At 42.2% G+C, this 23,727-nt stretch overlaps 1 protein-coding gene across 1 annotated transcript in view; it reads left to right on the top strand.

The window, feature by feature from the left end:
• Nucleotides 1-23,727, top strand: part of ELK1 (ETS transcription factor ELK1) — a 101,919-nt gene that overhangs the window by 58,982 nt on the left and 19,210 nt on the right. The window contains exons 4-5 of the mRNA XM_069209656.1: nucleotides 4,930-5,445; nucleotides 18,087-18,188. Of these exons, the coding sequence (XP_069065757.1) occupies nucleotides 4,930-5,445; nucleotides 18,087-18,188 (618 nt within the window). The remainder of the gene's footprint in view (nucleotides 1-4,929; nucleotides 5,446-18,086; nucleotides 18,189-23,727) is intronic.

Raw genomic sequence — 23,727 nt, 5'->3', positions numbered from 1 at the left:
GGATGTCCGTACACTGGATCATAGTCATATTCTGATCACCAGGGACAGAAGTTTTTCCAGTGTTTATAGTATGCTTGACGAATAGACCTAACCGCTTGAATGTCACTGGCTACCCCCCTGGAACATTGCAGCTGTTGAAACACAATTCTCAACTGATGTATTTGTGCGGATGTTCAAGATCGAAAGTGAAGAGAACTTGGACTGAATGAGAAATCTGTTGCAAGATGGGTTAGCAATAGAAATTAGGGCCTCCTCGGCTTGGCCAAAAGGGTGCAATGAGAATCACTGTTACTTTCTCCCGCTGAACCTTCTGAAGCACCTTCGGGAGGAGGTGAATTGGAGGGAAGGTGTACATGAGTTCCCAAGGCCATGGAACTGCTAATGTATCCAACTCCGCCCCTAGGGCTTCCCAACACACTGTCTCCGTACAAAAACAAAGAAGGGCATTCATTGGTGATGCAAAAAGATAGGGAGCTGGCTGACCAAAATGATTCGTGACCACTTGGAACGCTTGGGCACTTTGGTGAAAATCTATTGAAGATATCTTTCGACTGAGGGAATATGTTTGGAGATTGACTATCCCCAGAATGTATATGACTTGAATCAACAGGTTGGACTGTGCCCGTGAGATAATATTGTCTGCTAATATGGCCAGGGATTGCAACTTTGATCCTCCTTGCCTATTTAGGTACAGTTTGACAACCGGATTCTCTCTTTTCGCCAACACAGGTTTTGTTGATCAGAAATCGGGCAGATTTCCGATTGCCGCCAGTTTGAAGAGTTCAGGGATTTGTGCGGAGACCAATTTCTCTGTGTTTCCTCTACACCCAAGGTAGCCCCTCATTGACTTTCATCTGTTGTCAAGACCTGCTGAAGTGGCTCCAACATCTGGACTCTTTTGAAGATTCAGGGACAAAGCCACCATTGGAGGTCCTGAAGTAATTTTTGAGATACTGGAATTTGGATATTGTAGTTCAGGGATGCTGCGGACCAGTGCGCTAGCATATGTTGTGCCAATGTTTTTAGATGAAGTCTGGCCCAAAGAATTACAGCTGTACAGACGGACATAATTCCCTGAACTCTTAGCCACTGCAAGCAGTAGCAGGAAAAAAAGAGCCTGAAGGTGAGCTTGAATGCTTAATCTCTTTCCTTCTTGATGAAAGCCCTTTCGCTTTCAAAGAAGGAGCTGACAAATTTCTTTACGTGTTGGAGCCAGTTGCAATTAGTCTTTGTTGAGAAGAAATCCCAGAGAGGTTAGAATCTTGCATACCAATTACACATCTTCCCCTACCTTAGGAAAAGAAGATGCTGCAATTGGCCAGACATCCTGGTTGGCATAAAGATGCGCACCAAACATATGAAATGAGCAACCACTAGCCCAATTATCTTTGTAAAAATTGTTGGTGATATAGATAGGCACAAAGCAAGATACTTCAATCGGAGATGCTGATTCTCAACCAAAAACTGAAGAAACCTCAAGGGATGCCTGTGAACTTGGACGTGAAAACAAACGGCCTGTAAGTCTAGGGTCATAAGAAAGTGCCCTTGAGGTACTAGGGGAATCACTCTTCTCAATGTCACATGTTTCACAAACTTGTTGAGGTTTTACAATTCCAATACAGGTTGATAAGTCCTGTACGGCTCTGGCACCAGGAAAAGTGAAGAATGAAAACAATCTCCCCACCTCGTACTGAAATGATTGCACCTTTGCGTATGAGAGCTTGAACTCCCTGGAGTATTGCTTGCTTCTTTTTTTTAAGTTTGGGACTCTGAGTTTGTATGAAGTGCAGTCGGGAGGAAGAGTCTGAAATTCTATTTGATTGCCCTGACAAACTAACGACACAAACCTTTTCTCTGAAGAAGAGACTTAGGGGGTTATTCTAACTTTGGAGGAGTGTTAATCCGTCCCAAAAGTGACGGTAAAGTGACGGATATACCACCAGCCGTATTACGAGTTCCATAGGATATAATGGACTCGTAATACGGCTGGTGGTAAATCCGTCACTTTTCCGTCACTTTTGGGACGGATTAACACCTCCTCCAAAGTTAGAATAACCCCCTTAATCTTCCTTCCACCGTAGGTAAGTAATTGTCGTTGTACTTGTTGTTGCTGCTGCTGTGGGTACTGGGGTTCCTGTGGTCAGGATTTCCCAGCTGCTGCAGCTCCGCAAACTAGATCCTGACCTCAAAAGGTCTATTTATTCTGAAGACTCTGATTTTAGCGTCTTACCTCTTAGAATTGAATGGTCTGAAAGGCTGAAATTTATTTTTTTCTTTACCTGTTTTTTTTTTTTTTTTTTTAACAAGGTCATCCATTTACAATGAAAAGAGTTTATCTCCAGTAAGGGTAAGCTGGAGAATGAGAGACTTTTGCGGCTGGTGAAGCTTCTTCGTTTTCAACCAAAGCAGACATCTCGCGCCAGTTGCAGCCCCTGCTGAGTTAGCTAGAGACCAGAAGAAATCAAAACACAGGTCACAAAAAACTGTGCTAAAAGTTCCATACTTGTTGATATTTCGATAGGACATCACTTGCTTACAAATTGTTTTTTTGAACCACTAGTAAAGTGTGTAGATCCAAGATGAAGTTGGTTAAAAAGGCAGGCAAACCTGATGGTGATATCCATGATACAAGCGTAGTTGGCACTTGCACAAACCTCTCACTGTAGTAAATTCATCCAATTTGTATAGGTTATTGTCTGCTGTCTTTTCGTGGTACGGAGCAGGTCTTCACTGACAAAGCATGTGTGCTGCCCACACCTTTGCCCAGTGTCCTCACCATTGCTGGTTTGAACATATGTGACGAGCGAATGCCTTCAAGTGAAGACATTGAATCCTGCCTCATGGTATTTTAAGACTGAATAGCCTCATGTCCATCGTTGTTGCCCATTATCTCTGAAATAGGAGTGGTCAAGTTATCGTGAAGCTGCTCATGAGCTGGCATTTGAAGCCCTCCTTTAGGAGGCTCTGCTGAACTGAAGCTCTCTCCACACTAACTTTGTGTTTTTTTTAACCTGTGAAATTTGCTTCAACAAAGCTTTATTTAAGATCTTCACCGCCTCTGCTGCCCCCGAAAAGGGTCATATATAATGTGCTATGGTAGCAGACATGCTCTACAGATTAGATTCACACCGGTCCTCTGATAACTTATCAAGGTTTGCTTATCCGTATTGTGGCAATTCATCATTGCTGAGCAGAGCTGGGCTGTAGATGACAAAAGTTGGGTAGAGCAAAAACCACTGAACATGAGCTGTTTTTGTTGTGATGCAGATTTTACCTTTACCTGTGCTGGTGATCCGGACGCTTGATCCATACATAAACAAACCTTCCTCTGAGTTTCCATAATCAATGTCCCCACAGTCTGAGCACATAGATTCCTATGAGTTTATTCCCTCCAAGTCTGTTCTCCTTGTATGGTGCGAAGATCTTAGGTGGAAGAAGACAACCGTGACCAATTACTCTGAATTCAGAATGTATTGGCCAAGAAACTATTCATCAACTTATGTTGCCAAAGGACTTTCGTTCAGAAGCTGTACTATCAAGACAAACTACCCAGGCAAACCACAATTATTTAGTAGTGGCCGCATAAACCCCCAATTGACTACATCAAATGGTTTCTCCACATTCACAATGGCCATCACTGCTGGTGTCTCGATTATATCTGCCTGACCTGTTTTAAGGATGGGTACAAATGTATTAGAGCTGTTCTTGGCCATTCTTTGTGTTTTGCCGTTGGTGAGAAATTTGGCAACTATTTTCCCATTAAAGTTCACTAGGGGTTCGCCCTGTAAAAGGCTTTGAGTGGTTTTAATTTTTTTGTTTTGAGGGCCGCTTCTGTATTTGCCCTTTTTTTAGAATCCTTGGGCTTTTCCTTTAATTATAGATGAATAGATGACCAGTAGCAGAATAGATTGTAAGCCATCTTTGTATAACTTTAATTAAAAAACTGAGGGAAACCTATATTTCCATGTGGTTTATTGTTTCAGCAGACCAATAAAGGTAACTACTATTTCTCTATAGGTGGCCTTTTCAGGCACACCTCCTTACAGTCAGGTAGAGCAACATGACATTGCAAACAGGTAGTGAAAGAGGCAGTCCTTAAGTCAACCTCAAAGATCAGTGGTTTTGCTTCAGTCCAGCTGTGGATAGCTTGTTGCTGGAGGTATTACTTTAAATGTCTTATCTCTTAAATACTTTTCAATAATAACTCAAGTAGGCACTCCTACTCTTCCCTTCTGTATCCTTACGCATCTTGGAAGCGTGTCGCAAAATGAAACTGTTACCAATGTTTTCTGACTTGTGGTAACCAAAATCCATCTTTAACAACCCATGTTAGTGGGGGTGAAATGTGTGCTTTTTATCCAGTAAAGAGATCATCAATGATTTTGGTAAGTTCGCAGCTATTGACCTCAAACTTCTCCCCAAGGCTTTGTACCTTTGTATCAGTTATATGAGATGTGGTACTCATGACTCACATATTTGTTTCCTTTTGCAGCATCATTGCTTGAAGGTTGTATTATTTGTCAGCCATCCATTCTCTTTTCTTTGTTATACGGGATAAATGATGCTACTCCGTGCTCCCCTACTGGACCATTTACTTTTCTGTAGGCTTCTACTATTTTTAAAACAGCATGTTGCTATAAAATCAAACATCTTTCCAAAATACTGCATCTTATAAAGAAGTGCTAGAATCAATTTATTTGACTTTGATACCCGCTGCTTCGGGGAAGATACTTTACTCCCTGTGACCGAGAACCAATTGAAAAACCAGTGGGTGCTGCCTTCTCACTCTCTGCTTTGTGTCTTACTGGGAGTGAAGGGTGTTGGGTGGGGATGTTTTGCTGTATGTGCTGCTTTATGTATTTGAGATAGTGTTTGAGGTATTATCCTTCCCAGAATGCCTTCTGATTCTATTGTTTTCCTAATCCACAGGTGGTTGTTGCTCCTTCTGCTCTGGATGTCAAAGTGGAAACGCCGGACGAAGTATGCATTACTGACGGCCCCACCACCAACGAGGTTCCCACAAACCATCAATCGTTTATCACTTCTGTACCAGAGGCCAAGGTTCCGACGACAGAGGGAACGATGAACCAAGAGATCGTGGTGGTAGTCAACCCACCAGAACAGGAACCTCTGCCTCCTGAGAAGGAGCTGCTGGAGATAGTTGGCATGGATACAGCAAGCCCAGAGGGAGATCCGCTGCTGCATGGAGACAGCACTGGTGAGACAATGGTGAAAGTGAAAGAGGAAACCTCAACACCCTCGACTCCCACGGAAGGACAACCACTGAAGGGCCGGAAGCCCAGGGACTTGGAGCTGCCATTCTGTCCGAGCTTGCTCTCCTCCGGGACATGCCAGGACCGAATCAATGCCACAGTAAACACACTGCTGTCTGCTGGTGGTGGGAGCAACTCCCTTACTCCCACGGTGATCACTTCACATGCTTTGGTGAGTAGCAGGTGTGGGTTTTGGGTCTTCAACCAGAGAGAGAATTCTCATCTTCTACCCTGACTGTCCCCTAGACAAGTTCTTCGCTTGCTCATTATTTACAGTACCCTGTTGATAATCATTTCTAAGATTCTGTTGCTTCATAAGGAGTGGTATTGTATGGTAACATATTAACTAACCCTACATAAACTTGTTCCCCTGCTCCTCGTTGATACCATGTGGACTAGGTTAGATCCGTGCCTGTGGTCATAGCTGACGAGGAGTCACACCATCATATCCATGACTTCTGTCTGCAAGGGCATTTCTTCTCAGCTGTAACTAATGGGGCTGACCTTTCTGCCTTTTCACCCAGTAGTGCCTTTAGGAGACTCTACTGAGGATTTTGTATGGACAACAAGAATGCATTGTTCTTCCTGAAGTGCTTGCTTGGTATGGCTGTGTTTTCTTAAGAGAAAAGTCATCCCGCAATCTTTGAGTCAATCTATCACAACTTTTGATATACATTTTCACACTATAAAAATAAGTAGCACTTCCAATTTTTACCCTTACTGGTGATCTGATGTGGGGAGGCCTGAGTATTGTACACATGTGGTAGTGTGAACTTAACCAAAATGCAGCAGAGCGCTGTACATGTAGAAGACCAGCATAAAGTCAATGAAGAAGAGGAGAGGAAGCTGGGTTGTAGATGGTTAATGCATTGTGATGTAGCGTTCTTTAAAGCTTGAGGCTTGAACACGTTTCTAAACAGAAGCAGTGTTGGGACGGTCCTGATGGATAGGGGGGTGTTGCTCCAGTTCCTGTGTGCATGGACAGAAAAGGACTGCTGCCTTATTTTTTTCGATTTTTACAAGTCCTGGCTGCAGGTCTGCTGAGATGCATCAGAGATGGTGAGCTTGTCTGCAGGACGAATTGGTCGGGATTGTTTCTAAAATTATGTTGCTGGTTTTGAAGATGGTTCGGGCTGATGAGCGGAGTCTACAAAAATACCACCGGGATGATTTTTTTCTTTTTTCAATGCATTCCTTATGGGTGAAATTGGTATCCAGGGTGAATCAAAGTATCTTGGTATTCTTTGAAAGTTTGGGTTTCTAAACCACAAAGGCTCATTTATTGTCTCTGGCAAATACAAGAATTCCATCTTGGTTTTGTTGAGCTTCAGGTAGAAACTGGGCTTCCAGGTTTGGATGATGTGCAAGCAGGTGTTGGATGTCTGAAGCAAATCAGACTTCCAAATAGAGTTGTGTAACATGGGCATATTGGTAGGTCTTGATGAAGTTATTTGTGAATAGAGCACCGAGCTGCTTCATGTATAGGCTAAAGATGATAATAGACTGTATTAATCTCTGGGCAACTTCCTTTAGGTAGGGATCTTTTGTGACCTGGACGCGCCTATGTGAACAAACTTTTGGTGAATGGGAAGGTGGGAGGGAGAATCAGTGAAGGACATTACTGAAGAATTTGATTCAAGACAGGGAGCGTATATCTTGATCTTGCCAATGAATGATAGGTGAGTGATGAGCTGGTAATTGGCAAGTTCATCTGGGCCTAGTGTTGCTTTCTTTAGGAGCGTAAGGATGTGGTCTGCCTTGAACATCTGTAAAGATGCGTGAGGCATTGACTGTGGTAAGTGGGGTTAGAAGAGCATCTCCAGAGACAGCTTTGATGGAGGGCAGTGGTAAGACATCATCTTCATAAGAAGTGGCTCTGATGAAGTTTAGTTTGTCAGCGAGATCTGGGAGAGGTAGGGATTGAAAGCTGACCACTGCGTGATTTTACGGGGTGGGGGTGGATGTAAGAATTGAAGCAGACTTGGTGTTGTGGATGTGCTGTTGGATCTTCTGTATTTTCATGGGAAGAAAAGGTTAATAGAATTGCACTTTTCTGTGCATTGAGAAATAGCCGGATCTGGCAGCGAGTTGATGCAGTGCGTGATTTACTTGAACAGTGATCTTCTGTTGGTAAAGCATTCATGGAAGAGTAATTCTAGGGTTAACCCTGCACCCAGATGGACCCTCAGCATTGTACTTACCAGACTTATGGGTCCACCATTTGAGCCATTGCATAACTTTATTCTCTCATTTCTATCTTGGAAGGTTGCCTTTTAGTAGAAATAGCCATCACTTCACTTAGATGTGTCATTGAGCATTCACCTTGGAAAAACCTTTCTTCCATCTACACAGGGTCAGGGTACTCTTTCAAACTAATCCAAAATTCCCTCCAGAGGTAGTCTCCTCTTCTCTCCTAAACTAGTCAGTTGAACTACTGGTTTTCATTCCACAACCTGATTCTGTTGCAGAAAAAGTCCTTCATACATTAGATGTTAAAAGAGCTTTTAAGAACCTTTAATGTATTATATTGATTGGACTAAAGAGTTTTGTTAAACCAAACAACTTTTTGTTGCCTTTACAGCCCCTCACATAGAGAAACCCATATCTAAATCAGGCATTTCAAGATGGATAATTAAATGCATTCAAACATGTTACGCCAAAGATAAAATACCACACCCCCTAGAGCACATTTTCCTTGTAAAATAGGAGCATCTATGGCTTTCTTAGCAATATACAAACAGCTGGAATCTGTAAAGCAGCTACTTGGTCAACTCCGCACAGCTTCACATAGCATTACTGTGTAGATGTATTAACATGCCAACAAACAAATGTACACTTTTTCAAACAACTGCATCACCCACAGATTAGCCACCACTTTTTGGTGGGCACTGCTTTATAGTCCATGTACAGCATGTGTATCTACAGCGACACATGCAATCGAACAGATTATATTATTTACCCTGTAAGCATCTGTTCGTGGCATGTAGTGCTGTAGATTTACATGCGCCCGCCTTCCTCCCTGGACACCTGTGGCCATTGCATTACCTTTTCTTATACTCTCATATCCCAGGACATCTCTTTACTAACAATTACTTATACTCCATTCTCACACGACTGCAGGAAAACAATCTAACAATTGAGTTGATGCCCATGCGCACTATATCCAACAGGAGGAGTCATTTTACCTCGTGACTCGAGAGACTTCGTCAAAGAAAAACAACTTGCACACATCCGGACGCAACACTAAATTGCAAAAGTATACATACTACGTGAATTTACAGCACTACATGCCACAAACAAACAGATGCTTACATAATCCTTCCTCATTTTAAAAAGAACTGTTTCACTTGATCAAACCAGTCTGTTTTGTGAACCTCTTCACAATTTGTGAACCTGGCTCAGCGTTAACAAACTGATAGGTTCATTATTAAAAATTCTTCTACACACACTTAGGGTATCGGTTAACACCTATGGATGTCCTAAAAAAAAAAGTAAGCAAAAAAAGATTAGGGCAAAAGAGGTCTGGGTGCAGGGTGTGACCATGCTCCTTGGGCTCTGGGAGCACGGGCACCAGTCGATGGGCATGACCAGTGGGCTATGTACATAGGCTACATCTTGTTGCCAGAGCCCATTGCTGTGCAGCCATAGGGTACCCCAGTGCGTTCTGGGTGCAGGAGATGAACCTTGTGGTGTGGCGTAAGGCCACGCATGACGTGAACTCAAGGGGACTAGTAAGCCTTGCAGGCTGGACGAGGGCACAAGACTTGGCTAAAAGTCATTCACAGTGGCTTGTGGACATGGCTGAACGACATGCATGTGGATAACGGGGGTTGGAGTACTGCAGGCCGTGGTCAGCACATAGGTGGGTTGTCAGTGCAGGTAAATCATCATTGCAAACCATCAAAAGTCCATAGAAAAAAGTTTGATAAAGAAAGTTGTGTTTAATTTAGTAAGGTCTCTTACTAATTAGAATAATATAAAAACCTTAAAAATCTCAGAAAAACATGGTGAAGAGGAGTTCTGGTTTCAATCCAAAAAATAAAAAACACTGGTATCCTCGAGTTCTAGTTAGCAGTGCAACCATGAAGCCCACCAATGCACAGCTCATTTCTATACAAGACTTCACCAGTGAAATTATTGATGGTATGACTACAGCTCGTGTCGCATCACTTAGGATATCCAGAAAGCACCCACAAATGACAGATATTTTTTTGCCAAGGAGAAGTGGAATTTTTCATCTTTGTAATCTCTGCCAGATCAACAGCCTTATTGTTGCATTTCATGTCTGTAAAGATGCCTAAGAGTGCCACTGAAGCAGTGGTTCTCCTTTACAAACATTATCATATTAATGTTGACAATGGAACTGCAGCCATACAACTGCCTTCAGCATCTGTCCGCATTTACACTATGTGTGAGTGAAACTGCAGAAGCCTTCATTTCCTTATGTTGTGAAATATATTAATTATAAACATGTATGCAATGCCATCTATAATCAGTACTTGATGGGTGGGATTTTTTTAAAAGTATCTATTAAAGTTTGTATTGCGATACGGTACAATTCATTAACAAGAGTATGACGTACAAACCCAGTGTAAACCAAAGAGCAGATATACCAAAGAACCAGAAAAAAACTAAAAGAAAAACCAAACCCTGATATGCAGGTGGAAAAACCTAGTGATGTCTCACCCCTTTGATCTGGGTGGGGGTGATGTGCAGCTTTGGCTGAGGACCCTGGATGAAGGAGGAGAGACTGCAAACAGATCAGGTCCAGTGCCACTAATAGCTCATTTAGGAGATCTGGGGAGTGCATGTTGCTTATTTTGTATTCTCACTCAGGCATACTCCAAGTATCACCAGTCAGCCCACCATTACTTACCCATGGTGCCCAGCTAGTGTATGGAAATCGCTTACCTGTGAGTCCAGGCCTAGTAGGTTAACTTTCTGTATCAGTTGCACCTCAGGTGTGAGGAATCCTCTCTTGCCCACCTTGCCTTATTAGTTTGGGCACATGTTGGGCAATCTTCCACACCCTTAGCTGGTTCTTCTCATTCGTTTTAAATTGTTTTCTATGTTTTCTCAAATGAGTGCATCTTATCTAGTGGGACGGCTGATAACATTTCCATTGTGTACATGTGTGTCATTTATGTCTGCCGCAGGCACAGGGTGAAATTCCTGTTTCCAAAAGTGAGCCCTTCCTGCCAGCAAGAGGTGTGATATTGATACGCCTGGAGGGTTGTAAATAGTGTATACTTTGTCCTCTCCAGGAAGACCCAGGAGAACAACTGTGAAGTGTATTGGTACTGTCAATCCAGTCAGAGCCTTTATGAGTGCCCCTGGTTCTGCCAATACGGTTTTACTCATAGGAATGTCCACCAGGAATGGAGTAGTGTATCCCACACCTGGCAGCCCAGCCAGCACAATACCAAGCCCTCCATCATTGCTCTCAAGTGAGACTTGCTCAGACCACAACATGTCAGGATTTCGTATGCAGTTTCTTTATACTGGGTACAAATCGAAACCTTTACAGTCCTCGCCCACATGACCATCCCCTCTTCCTCTGACAAAGTATTCTATAGGACCTCCTCCCATTTCTCCGTATGATTATGCGAGACAGATGTGGGGGATCAGGCCAAGAGTTGAATAGAGAAGTGAGATACCTTTTCTTGGAGAGGCCTTAGAAATTATGGTCTCTTTTTGAGTCAGTTCCCTGCTCCCTCTGACATCTTACACCTGTGTCAGTTTTAAGTTGTCTCTGTGTTGGTTGGTAGAGATCTGCACGCTCTACACTTGTTCGAAGATCTAGCCCATTAAAGAAATGGCTTAGCTTCTGAGAACCCTGTCTCTTTCTGTTCGGGAAAACTGGGTTAGTTAATCCCAGCTGAAAACCTGGGTTATAAATGATGGGACTCAGCAGGACAGGTGCATGAACCGCTCTTACCTAACCATCCCAGTATTTGAAGAGGGTGCCTGTGGGTGTCAGGCTTGCTTATGTGACGCAGAGGCAGCCGTATGATATTTTGGAGTGAGCCTGCACCACCACCAACCAAGCTCTGTGGATCCCATCCATTCCATTGCCTGATGTATTTGTGCTGTCAAAATATAGTGTGCTGTTTCTGGGAAACCAACACTACCCTGTACTGTTTTTTTAGGAGTAGATTTTGCTATCCTTAGTGATTTGTTATCTCCTTGTAAAGAGCACATGGTGAGACTGGATATCTTTGATTATGGCTTTGGGAAAGCCTGGTGGGGCTGTCTGGGTGACATAGAGCAGATGCGGAAAGAAATTTATTTTGACGGCTGAACCAGCGTAAGCCCAGTCATTCCCAAAGACACAGTCCCAACGATATAGGTCCTTGAAGCATGTATCCTGTAGGGTCCGGACATTGCATACTTAGGATGGAACAACTGGCAGGCATGTTGACTTCTAGATATTGGCAAGCACTAGCTGAATTTCCTCCACTGTTCTATCGCCATAATGAAAAAAAGTCAACTGATGGATTCTTCACTGTACTTCGCACTTCCTCCAAAAACAGAAGTTGTTTCCGCTACCACAAACTCTTAAATCAGGATTTATGTATGTGTCGAGGCACTACATCAAGGAATGTTTAATTACTGCTTGCACTTATCAGTTTTTCTGTACCTATGATATTTGTTCTACTCTTCCTAGTGATGTGTGGTAGAAAGATATAACAGGGTAATAAAAGAAATTCTACTTGGAGACGTTTGACTTTTTTGCATGGCACAAATGCTGGATGTCTTTATAGAAAGAATAACTTGCCCAGGTGATTGTATATTGACCTTTCATTTTCACATCTTACGTTTCCAGGTATAGGCCTGTTGGTCAATGGCTAACAGTCTTGCCTACAGCTCCTGTGTGTCCTGTCCTGAATGACAAGCCAATTCTCAGAGAAAGGTCTTAACAATTAGTGTAACAACAACACAAGATGCAAGTAACTTCACTGCCCACAGCCAGTTTAAATGAACAAACCCCAATGAGAAAGCATAAATAAGGCATAAATTAATCACAATTGATAACTGGTTGAAAAGTTAAAAGCAATATACAGTCCCTATTAATTAGCTTCTTGTTAGTCGTTTCTTCGATTCTGGATTAAGGCGATCTTGCTTCTGAATTAAGGCCAAAAGTTTAATAATGGTGCTAATCGGTTGGAACCCCCACTAAAGCAGAATAATATTGGCTGTTGTATTGTTCTATGACCCAATCTCTAAATAAAGCCATTAGAAATGTTTTTCTTAAGTCTGAGGCTGTTGAACAAGTACTTAAATATGGTTAATACCTTTGTTCGCTGACAGGCATAGCTGGCCCTTTCGCTAGTAAAGGTTCCAAGACCAATCAAATTGATTAATGTCAGGTAGAACATTTTGAATAAAAACAACCTTTAGTTTGACAATAATCATAAGGTTCTATCATCCACACTTGTTTTTTATGTTAGGGTGTCAAATACATAACAAGAGTGCTGTTCAATGTAAGTGATTCCCAGTCCTCTTTGTATGAATAAATCAATGAAATCTGGTCTGAGAAAAATAATAATGACGATGTCCTCTGGGCATCAAGGAATTTCCATGCTTCAAAAATATATAAAGATTAAAGTTTTAGAAGATCGGACGTCAGACTGGCGCTACTTAGACAGAGCCGACCTTCTATCAAAAACCAGAACATCCTTTAGTGTCTTTTCTAAAAGCATGTTGCCTTGTAATTTAACAAACACCTTCAAAATACACACTCCATACTAGAAAATCCTATCTCTGAATGGGTTAGACATTGTGGTAGCCCCAGGATTTAATTTTTCCCACCGACTAATAGCATTAACAACATTACCTTAAAAATACAATGGGGTAAAAAGTTACAAATAGGACAATTATGTTTACCTGGATCTTGGCACCCCTTAGAAGCATCAGTCAAGTGTTCTGGGTCATGTAACAGGTTTCTGTTTGTCTCACGGACAGAAACTTTATAGAAGTCAAAGATCTTGGCTGCGACTTAATTGCAGACTGTATCAAAATTCTGTTTTTTAGAACTGAGTAGCCCCGATTCAAGATCTCTCAACCAAGAAAACCCAGATGAAAAATCTTACTGCTCCAAAACTGAATGTCCTGGCTAGTTTTGAAATGCTTGGATACAATTTGTGAGTGTTAGCGTCAGATCAGTCCCACACATCGGATAAATATCCTTGAGGTGAGGCAGTGCTAAGGCAAAATTCAACCTGCAATTTGCTCCTGGTATGCCGAGTTAATTTTCTAGGTCAACTCTTCTGGAGGGTTCAGGTTTGGACATTAAGCCGGAAAAAATATGACCTTCCTCTTGTGACACTGCTCATGTGAAGCAAAGGTTAGAGTCTAGTTTGCTGTCTTGCTGGATCTCGACTTTAGGGCTCAGTAAAGGTTTTATGCTAATTTTGTGTTGTCCTTGTGAATATTTAAAAAAAAAAAATCTTCTCATCCTTAAGTCTCTCCTAGTGAAATGTTTCCTGAGCTGGATCTTTTAAGTAAACAGCAAAACTCCTCTAGTGCCTTCAGATAAGGAAAACCAGGCAATGCTATAGTATTTCCCTCTGCTGCCACTATGATGCTTTTACAACACTATTCTAGAGACATTGCTGTACCGAAAATCCTCAGGGATTTACTTTTATCGACCAAATCTCAGCGACATCTGGGTATAATCCTTCCTAACATGATAAAGCCTTTCTCAAATTAAAAAGTCAACGGAAGCTTTATTTTTCCCTAGAGAGAAGACGGGCATTCCACATGTCCTTGTGAATGAAACTTGCCAGTCTAAGTGTGATTCCTTTAAGACAAAAGCAGAGCGAGGCCTCTTCTTTGAATTAGTGACAATTACCTGGCTGCAAAATGATTACCACCTTTGAGGCACATAGTTAATCCCTTAACAGTTTCACTTCTTATTCCAGACTTTTGTCATAGCAAGCGTGTGTTGTATCATGGCTAGCAGAAATCTCCTCTTTATGCTAATATATGCTAAATGCTGAGCCAGTGGCCATTAATGACACTGCATACTGCGCCTCCTGCCTTGCCAGAACATTTATGAACAATGACCTTGTTGTTATTGCAAAAATCAACACTGCTATCTTAGATCTCTTTAGAAGTGTTTGTACTGTAGAAAGAAAGCACCTGGGTTTTGAAGATATGAAATTACTGGTGGTCACTATTACAAGATTAGAAATTAAACTCGATTTATTCTTCCGCATGTGAAACCACACTAAAGTAACCTGACCGCTTACATTGACAGTGTTAAATCTCTGAGCTATAATTTAGAACTAGGCAAACTGCTTAGTTCAAGAACAGCCTGTTTGCTACTGGGAAGACTTTTGACTGTGTTGTGTTATGTGTATTTGCATAGCACATTATCCTTGAGAATGCCCTGGCATTGAGCAGGTGTGTGTGCTTGGTTAATTGGAAAACCAGGCTTTCACTTTCTTTTTTAATTCAGGTCGAGAGAGGGCTCTGATGTGGAGTGTGAGGCTGTTTCATGCTTTAAGAGTGATGTAAGAGAATGCCTGTCATACTGATCTGGTTCTGTATACAAGTGAGATGAGTAAGAGTCCTGGAGACCTGCGGTGTCTTGGTGGTTGGTGGAAGGAGTTGCAACAGTTCAGGAATGAGATGGTTGACTTATTAGTTGCGCTAAGACCTTTGCCGTAGATGGTGTGAGGGAGATGGATCTGTAGAAAAACAGTGTTGCTGGGTCAGAGGATGGTTTCTTGAGAAGGGACATGTCTGAGACATGTTTCCAGGCATGTGGCTGAGTCTGATGGCACTAAGAATGGATGTTCCAGAATGGACCATCCGCTTCGCTGATCGGTAGTAGTCCTTTAGTGAAAGTGTAGAGGGTCATGTGGGGCCCGAAGTGGATGGTCTTCATGGTCGCAGCGATTTCGACAGTGGTGTCCGCCGGTCACAAGGTCAATGTTTGTTACTCAGCTGTGATGAAAACCTGTGTTGCAACGATGACATGGTCCGGTTGAGGGACGATGTTGCCATTTATGGAGGTGATTTTGTTAAAAAAGAATTCCAGGAGTCTGTTGCAATGGTCTTGTGAGGGGCTGAAGTTAAAGGAGGCAAATTTAAATCTGTGATGATGGCAGAGGTTTTCTTGCTGCTTGCTATTAAAACTGGCTTTTATGAGATCTGCAAGACCTGGGCACTTAGGCCTTTCATTACGAGTTTGATGGATGGGAAAGCTTGTCCATCAAACTCTCGAAATGGTGGCCGCTGCCTTAATGACGACCACTTTGCCGGACCTATTAAGTGTTTCCTTCTAGGCTGACGAGCGGAAACCGAGGTTTCCGCCCGTCAGCCTAGCGGGAAACAGGCAGCAGCATTGTCTCCTGGTCGTAATCAAGCCAGCGACAATGGTGTTGCCTTAGTATTTTGTATCTGCTGGTGGTGTGTCTTAGGGCCGACTTTACCTGTGGTATCTTTACTTGTTGTCCGTTTGCGCTCCAGTTGCTTGCAGTGGTGTTTTGTCAGCCTGAGTTCTCCTGTGTACTAGCTGGCCTGTGGTCAGGCTCTTGCCTTTGGGTTGCGCCTGAGGGGAGCCAGGCTGTTGGCACATGAGGTGAACCAGCTATTGAGGTTCTTGATGCCTTTCAGCAGGTTGCTGGTGTGCTCTGGATTGTGCATGGAGGGGACTGAAGCCCACTCCTCTACTGTGATGCTTTTCCAGCTGCAGCGGTTCTGGTGGTGGTAGATCTTTGGTGTGGGATGGGTATGCTGAAACTGACAATGACGTGGTCTTTTCAGGTCATAGTTGCTGGCTTGTTTGCTTTGATATTGGTGATTGAGGCGAAAATCAGGTCCAAAGGTGGGTGTGGCCTTGTGGATGGATTTGGTAACGTGTTTTGTGAGGATAAGGTTTCTGTGGTTTTCTAGATGGGCCGTAGAGTTTTTGTCAGTGCGGCCTTCTAGGTCAAACTCATAGTATGTTATTTATTAATTTATATAGACTTTTCAGTTCCTGCCTAGTGATCCTCTCATGGACTAAAACAGGCATTCTTTGAAACTACGGGTAATATCTGTGTCGCGGATATATAAGTATATTTTGATTTTCATTCTGTTTCAACACAATTTCAAATTTCTCAGGAGCTCAAAATAACCAGCAGCAGTCATATTTAGAGTTCTATTTTGAGCTGCAGTGTCTTTCGAGCAACGCAAGGGAATTGAGCTCACCTTAGAGGATGGGAGGCAACACTGACTCATTTCAGTAGCTGCTCATTCAGTGTCGATGCAAAATAACTTTACACACCACTGACCATCCTTTTAGCCCACACGCTGCCAAACAGATCTTTTGGATGAATAATCTTAGGTCCTGCTAGACTTGATTTTATTATGTTATACTTGTTTATGTGCTCTTGAAAATATTTCATTCTGATAGCGTACGATGCTGCTATGGAACACACCCAGGTGAGCCTTTAAGATGCCTCATCCATTTGTTTTTCTCAGTCTACACTCATAACGACGCATATTCAAAATTAGTAATTTAATAATTCAGAGGGGTAGATGTCTATCCGATTATTAATCCTTACCAACACTTTTTTCCAAATAGCCCATTTTCTGTACATTTTAAACAGCTTCAGGTTCAAAATTGTGTTTTTTACCTAATTACTACAGAAATCTTATTGTAAACAGTAGTTTAACAAATTACATTTCAGTATGATTTTGTAGAAACCGTGTTGATGTCCATAGGGAAACAGGGACTAGTTGTAAGTGGAAACATTCAGACAAATGTGTGGGTTGTTGAATTAAAAATGTTATAAAACCTTAATTGAATAATCAAGAATTGTTTCATCTGGGGTAAGGATTCCTAACCTTGAAGTGTCTGATTTTCACCTCCGCCACTCCCATGCCCGACAAATGACCCACTATCTTGTTTGAGGACTACATAAATACTAACAGTTTTATTCAGTAGTAGGTGGCCCTTAGTAGTTTCTGACCCTTCTATCACTGCTGCCCCCAATTGTCCCACCTCATTTCCCCTTTCTACCTGGTTCCATGGACATCAATAAATATGTGGTTTTCACACCAAACATTGAGTGCTTTAAGAGGAGGAGGAGGGGTTATTGATATCCCCATTTCCTTATCTTCTTGATCTCCTTCCATCATACTTTTACACATCAAGCGTTTATAAGCGCCAGTGGTCCTCTGTATCTTGTTTGAAATGCTCACATTTAGATGTGTCGATTTGATCTACCAAATGATCTTTTTTGAGTGATGCTTTAGTGGGTATTGATTGGTGGCTCATCATTTTAGCTCTCAAATGATTGTTAGTAGTGGAGGGACTGATTGTGCTCTGGCTGAAACTCTCTGTAGATCTCCATGGGCTTTGGGTTGCTGTGCCCCTTTGTCTGGCCCCAGGACCGAGATGTCTTTCAGCCGCTGGCGAGTGACAGCTTCTTCTTGTTCCCAAGTGAGGATGTAACTGTGCTGGAGAGTTTAGGCCTTTTGTGTATTCTATATAAACTGATTGACTATAAGGTTCTCTGATGGCCTTCATGTACCACTGGTAGTGGAACTGACTGTACTGGAAACTGAACACTGGTTCTCTCTACAGGGGAAGGACCAAGAGTACCGGGCTGACTAACTGTGCCGGAGGGCAATGCTTTGTATGCTCAGTGGCAGCTTATATTATATTTATACTATTGTATTCACAGTTGGGGGCCGAACTGACTGTGCTGATTTTAGAGTTTGCACTGCTTACCCTCCCTCTTTGCTATGTTCCATTCTTTCCTTTGAGAGCTTATGCGTAGAGAACATTCACCCCTAACCTTGAATTTGTTTCAGACTCCAGTGTTGCTGACCCCAAGCTCGTTGCCTCCCAGCATCCATTTCTGGAGTACTCTGAGCCCCATCGCTCCACGGAGTCCGGCCAAGCTCTCTTTCCAGGTAAGCCTCCATTTCTGGTCAGACTCTTGATCTAGAATAATTGAAAGTAGAGTATGGAAGAGGGTTCAAGACTAGGGTCACTACAGTGTGTCTATATTAGGTCAAAATACTGGAATCCTCTTCTTATTGTACTAACTAGCCCACACTTCCATGACCTAAAAACAAATTGTGTGCTAACTAGTGGCTTATTTTCAGTATTCTGTGGTGGATACGTTCCCGGAAGAGATGACCACCACCAAAGCAATTCTGCATCTTTTCTGATGCAACAATACATTGTTCAGCGGATGCCAGCCAGGTTTCAGACCTAGCTGTGATCCAGAGACCTCTTGTGCAGACATATACACTCTTAGCCATTCTTCGCTGGGGAACTCCTGCCAAAACCATCTCCTCTTTTATATTTCCTAGATCATCCCATACCGTTTCCAAAGGTGAAGAAAGTAGTTGGTGCGTTGACGCTCCCTATTGTGGTTATTTTGGTTATTTTTTGGTATTTACTGTGCAAATGTGGCAGAAGATTTATTCCGATATGGTGCTAGTAGTATTTTTAACATTCCACGGGTAACATGCAACTCGCCACTCGTATTGTAACATAGGTAGCATTTGCACTGAGGCATTGCCGGCAACACACAAACTATATTGTATTTGATTGTGCATCTCACCAGAGTAATGTTGTAGACGTTTGTAGGGTTAGTTGCAAGGAAATTGGATCTTAAGTCTGAAGGACTTCCACGTGGTGTTTCTGTTGATTTCTGTAAATGTACAAATCCAGTCCTTGTTTTGTGTTCCATGCATACAAAGCATAATTCTTCATACTCCTTACTTCTTCATTATTCTATAAGTTTGTTGTGTTATGTTTAATGTTAAGATGCAGGATACCAAATAGGTCACTAGGTCATCACGCTACCATTTGAGTTATTCCTGAAAATAAGCCAATTTCTGCGCTGTTCTAGATTTCTTGTTCTGCAGCATTCCCCTATTTAGTTGGTGTTCTCTTAAAGACCTTCTGTGCTGTATTGGACGGACATAAGAATAGCTATGATGAGTTAACATGAAGCGCACGGTACCACACACTGCAGAGCCCTTCTTCAAATAGCTTTTTCAAGGATCAATTTTTAAAAGAAAAAACAAAATCATTGGTGACAGGAATTTGATTTATTCTGCAAGGGTTGTGTCGGGCTCCAAAAACTCGCTGTTCATCAGGTTGCATATAATGACTCAAATATTAATCAGTTATGACTTTCAGATGTATTCTTGAGTTCAGATATTGGAGAACACAAGTTCAGTTTTGCCTGACATGTCCGTTTGTAACCTTGGGTAGAGCAACAAAAGGTGTCCAAATTCAAGCATTAGGGCGGCCAAGGTAGTATGCACCTTCTGCGCAAGGCCTTGTGAAATTTGGCACAGAGGACAGAGCCATGTTGCAGTAGACTTTCTGTGTCCACATAAGGATAAAGACTCTGGCTCTGAAGATCACATTTTGATGCGAGGAAGCGAGGTATGCTGACTCTCACCAAACTATTGATTAGAATTTTGGAAAGAAGAAAGTCTTCTCTCAGAGCTTGCTCAAAATTGTTGTACTGGTTATTTTAACAGTGCCAGAACTTACCTGATCTACCGAAGCCTACAACAACAACACACTTGTAGCCCACAGAAGACCCTGCATAAGGTTCTCGAATAACGTACCAATGCCAACAACATCCCACTGGCTTCCATGCAGAAACCTGATTTGGTTGCTCTTGCCTTCTGTTCATGTCCTCAGTTGAAGTGCTCTTGCTTCTCGTTATTGGACTCTCCCTCTATCATGAAGTTCCTGTAGTCTTCAGAGCTGCATTTTATATCTTTATTGAGCTCTAATAATAAGATTTTATATGTTTAGTAAATTCTACCTATCTGGTCAAATAATCTCCGAATACGAACTGCCGTACACGAGATCTGATCAGTATATATTTTAAGGAGGACAATTGCATAATGGTCGGGATGGATTGTGTTTAGTCTATTTTGGAGATCTAGGCAGCTGATTGCCACATTTACCTCTTGACTTTTCTGGGATCTCATACTAAGGCAACATTCTCTGCTCCTAGCAATACGGTTATTCTCGAAGGATTTTCACAGGTGCATTAGTTTTCCTCTGGTTTATCCATCTTGCTTTCCACTTTCCCCCTGGGTGCACTTTGAGTTTGAAGCATATAGAGTGAGAATAAAACTTAAAATAATAGTGCGTTCAAGAAATCGGCGAAAGTAAAAGCTGAACCAAGACTCAGTGGCGCTTCGTGCACGACAAATTTCCTCTGTTAGTGATTTTGAATCGGATAAAATAAAATCTTGTAGATAGCGCTTGTTCATATGACACAGCGAGAAGACCTAGAACTAAGGTACTTGGGACCAGATGTATGAACAGATTTTCGGTAGCAAAGGCTTAAATTCGCAAAATAGTTGTCTTTGTGACCACAAAATGATGTTATGCTATGTACAAAACCCAGATTGCGATTGAGTAGCATGTTACCGAGTCGCAAGTTCGGTTTCCAAGTACATACCAAATCGCTATTTGGAAGGGGCAGGTTTAGGCGTCCCTTCTAAATAGCAATTAGCAATGGGATATATGAATGTTTTGCAACCGAAATCTGGTCGCAAAACATTAATATTTTACCCACTACATAAAAGTAGTGGTAACCCATTCACAAAGGGGAATGGGTCCCCGAGCGACCCCTTTCCCTGTGAATGTTGGCCAAAATTTTTTTTTAGAAGTAGGCCATGGCCCTAAGGACCACAACCTATTTTGTCTTTTTAAGTTTTAACCTTTTTCATTTTTTTTTCTCCCTAAACACATCCTGCTTGCCTTTAAAGAGCATTGGCTCAATTTAAAAACAAAACAAAGCAAATTGTTTTTTTAAAAGAAGTCAAACATTATTGACACTAGCAGGCCACCAGTCTTTTGATGGCAGCGATTCATAGTGGGTCGCAGTTTGAAAGCTACCTCATTAATACGTGTGAGATACGAGTCAGTATTTTGCAAATCAACCTATTACATAGGATTGTGACTACTTTTAGTGAATACAGTGTTTTATACAGGCGAGTACATTCTGCTATGACCCAAAGGGGCAGTGATTGGTTATGCACCACTACCTAGGGATTCTACATCTGGTTTAATACCAAGGAATGCCCATTTGAAACAAGAATATGTAAAAAGGTGCACCGTGCCATCAATAAGAAAACGTATAAAATTGTGGGAACTCTAATAATTTGTTCGAGTGAGTTTGTGGTGTGTGCTTCAGCATTCTCCCTTGGATTGAAGTACATAGGGAACACCATTCCTCTAGTGCAGATACTTGTGGGCGCTGATGAACACAGATATTATCCAGTTGCTCATTAGTTTTTTAGAAAAATATAGTGGTGAATCTGCCTACTTAAAAGCATGAAAATACAAGACTGGATTCTTCCTGCGAGGTTTGGAAACAAGTGGCGCAGTAGCGGGGAGGCGTCTGTGGCAGAAGTCAACCACTGGCTGCAGCTGAGCAGGGAACCTCCCATAACACTCTTCCGTCAACCCACAGGGACATGATGACGTCTCTGGGATTCTGGAATCTGGGAGTCCTGGAATTGCTGACGTGGTTCATAGTAAACATAGTACTGTGGTTGGGGTTGTCCTGAGCGACATTGGGTGTCCCGTTCTTTGGTGGGACCTTGCTCATGATAATAGGCATCTTTCTGGTGAAAGGATATTAATCCCTTTTCATATCCTATTGATTCCTCCACTGTTTCCAGGCTGCGCAACTGCAGTTGTCATGGCTTTAGGTGACCTCCGTGTACTTGCTGCCATCTTTGTGATCATCTTCCTCTTTTGCTTCTAAGCACTAAACAAGGATGATGTCACCTTGACTAAGAAAGTTGACAACTGGAGAATAGACTTTATGATTCAGTCGATGTCAAGATTATTGGAACAGCAGCAGGAAAGGGTTCTGCTTTCCCCCCTAGACCTGCGTGTTTATGCGCTTCCGGTAAAGGTTTCCTTGGCCCTTCTGACAAGTATTCAGTTGAGGATGGACCTGCGGTCTGCCTCCTTGTCAGTGACAATCAGTAATGGTCAGTGATGAGGGAGTCATATAGACTATGGCCTGTCTTTGGTTTTGTAACGAAGGTGCCGTGGTCATTGCTGAGGGCACCAATGGGCTCAATACAGCTGCACCTGTGCAAGGATTGTATAGGCTCCAGTGTGGCTGGTGACATTTGAAAGTGGTGGGGAGCAAAAGTTGGGTATGAATTTTATGTAGCAAGCAAGCTTAATGGACAAACGTGGAGTCCAGGGTGGGTCCTCCTCTTGAGAAAATATTGAAAAAAGATTGGCAAATGGTGCATTTTAAAGGAAATGAATCTCGTATAAAGCAAGGCTTATAAAGCAGTGCGAACGTGTAGTCTTGAAATATTAAACACAATAAAAGCTGCCCCTTATCTTACTGCATTAATATGTATAACAGTTACTGTAATGTACAAATTGTACAGAGAAACAACTTCAGCCCTGTAAAGTGTGTGCTTCCCGGTGTCTTTTCACTTCATGCAGTTCAACTTTAGAAGAAAATGCTCCAACCTGGCTGCGGGAAGCACCCACAGTCTTTACTTTTGCTTTTGTCTTGTAAATATTTTGACATTTGTGTTCCCCCTTCACACACATCTCCATTACAGCTGGATTACATGCACATTGATCTGCGTGCTCTGCAGAGAGGCCAACCCCCTGACCAGCACTTTGCTCTGGCTTCAGCCGCAGCACCTGAGCTCTCCATCAAAGCCCCTCATAAACACCTGGCATGGCTCAAAGTGTGCACTATGCAGGAGTTATAAGATGCACAGACCAACTACAGTTACATAACATCATGACATAGCTAACCCTCTTGGGGAATGCAAGATTAAGTAAACGTGAAATAAGAGAGTAACTCAATCGATGACGTGCATTGCCTTAATGTTTTTAACATTCGTTGTTCATAAATCAATCCGTGTTTTTGGCATTAGTGTTAAGGACATGAAGACTCGGCCAGTTTTATCACCATGCAATAGATAACTGTCTTTACTGTAAGCACATATTTCTCCCTTTGCGTTTGACTCTGATATTTGGGCCAACTTTTTAAGGGATCAGTGTTCGGTCCTGCTTTTGGCAGTATTTCACAGTACGGAAAAAAATAAAGCAGAATTACATATAGGAATTCCACTCCTCACAACTTGTAATCAGGGCCATAGTATGTGTAGATATTTGTTTAAGTAGAGAGAATGAAAACTACAAAAGGACTTAGTGAACTACTAAATAACGTATCCATATTTAGGAGTGAATCTTCCATTACTGATATGTTTTAGGTTACTTAAAATATCTCTTACAATACCCACTACTCCTCTGTAAGACAGTGGACTAAAGAAAGCACACATCTGTCCCATAATTTCGCTTTCAGCTGTGTCCAAATATTTTAAGTAAGAACTTATTGCTGACATGTAAGACCTTGCATGCCTGGTGTAACTGCCCCTCCTTTTCTCTTCCATTGCCTGGGTAGAAGTGCGT

This window comes from Pleurodeles waltl, chromosome 10 (genome assembly GCF_031143425.1).
Source record: "Pleurodeles waltl isolate 20211129_DDA chromosome 10, aPleWal1.hap1.20221129, whole genome shotgun sequence".
In the NCBI taxonomy this organism is placed as follows: domain Eukaryota; kingdom Metazoa; phylum Chordata; class Amphibia; order Caudata; family Salamandridae; genus Pleurodeles; species Pleurodeles waltl.
This window is presented reverse-complemented; position numbering and strand designations above follow the sequence as displayed.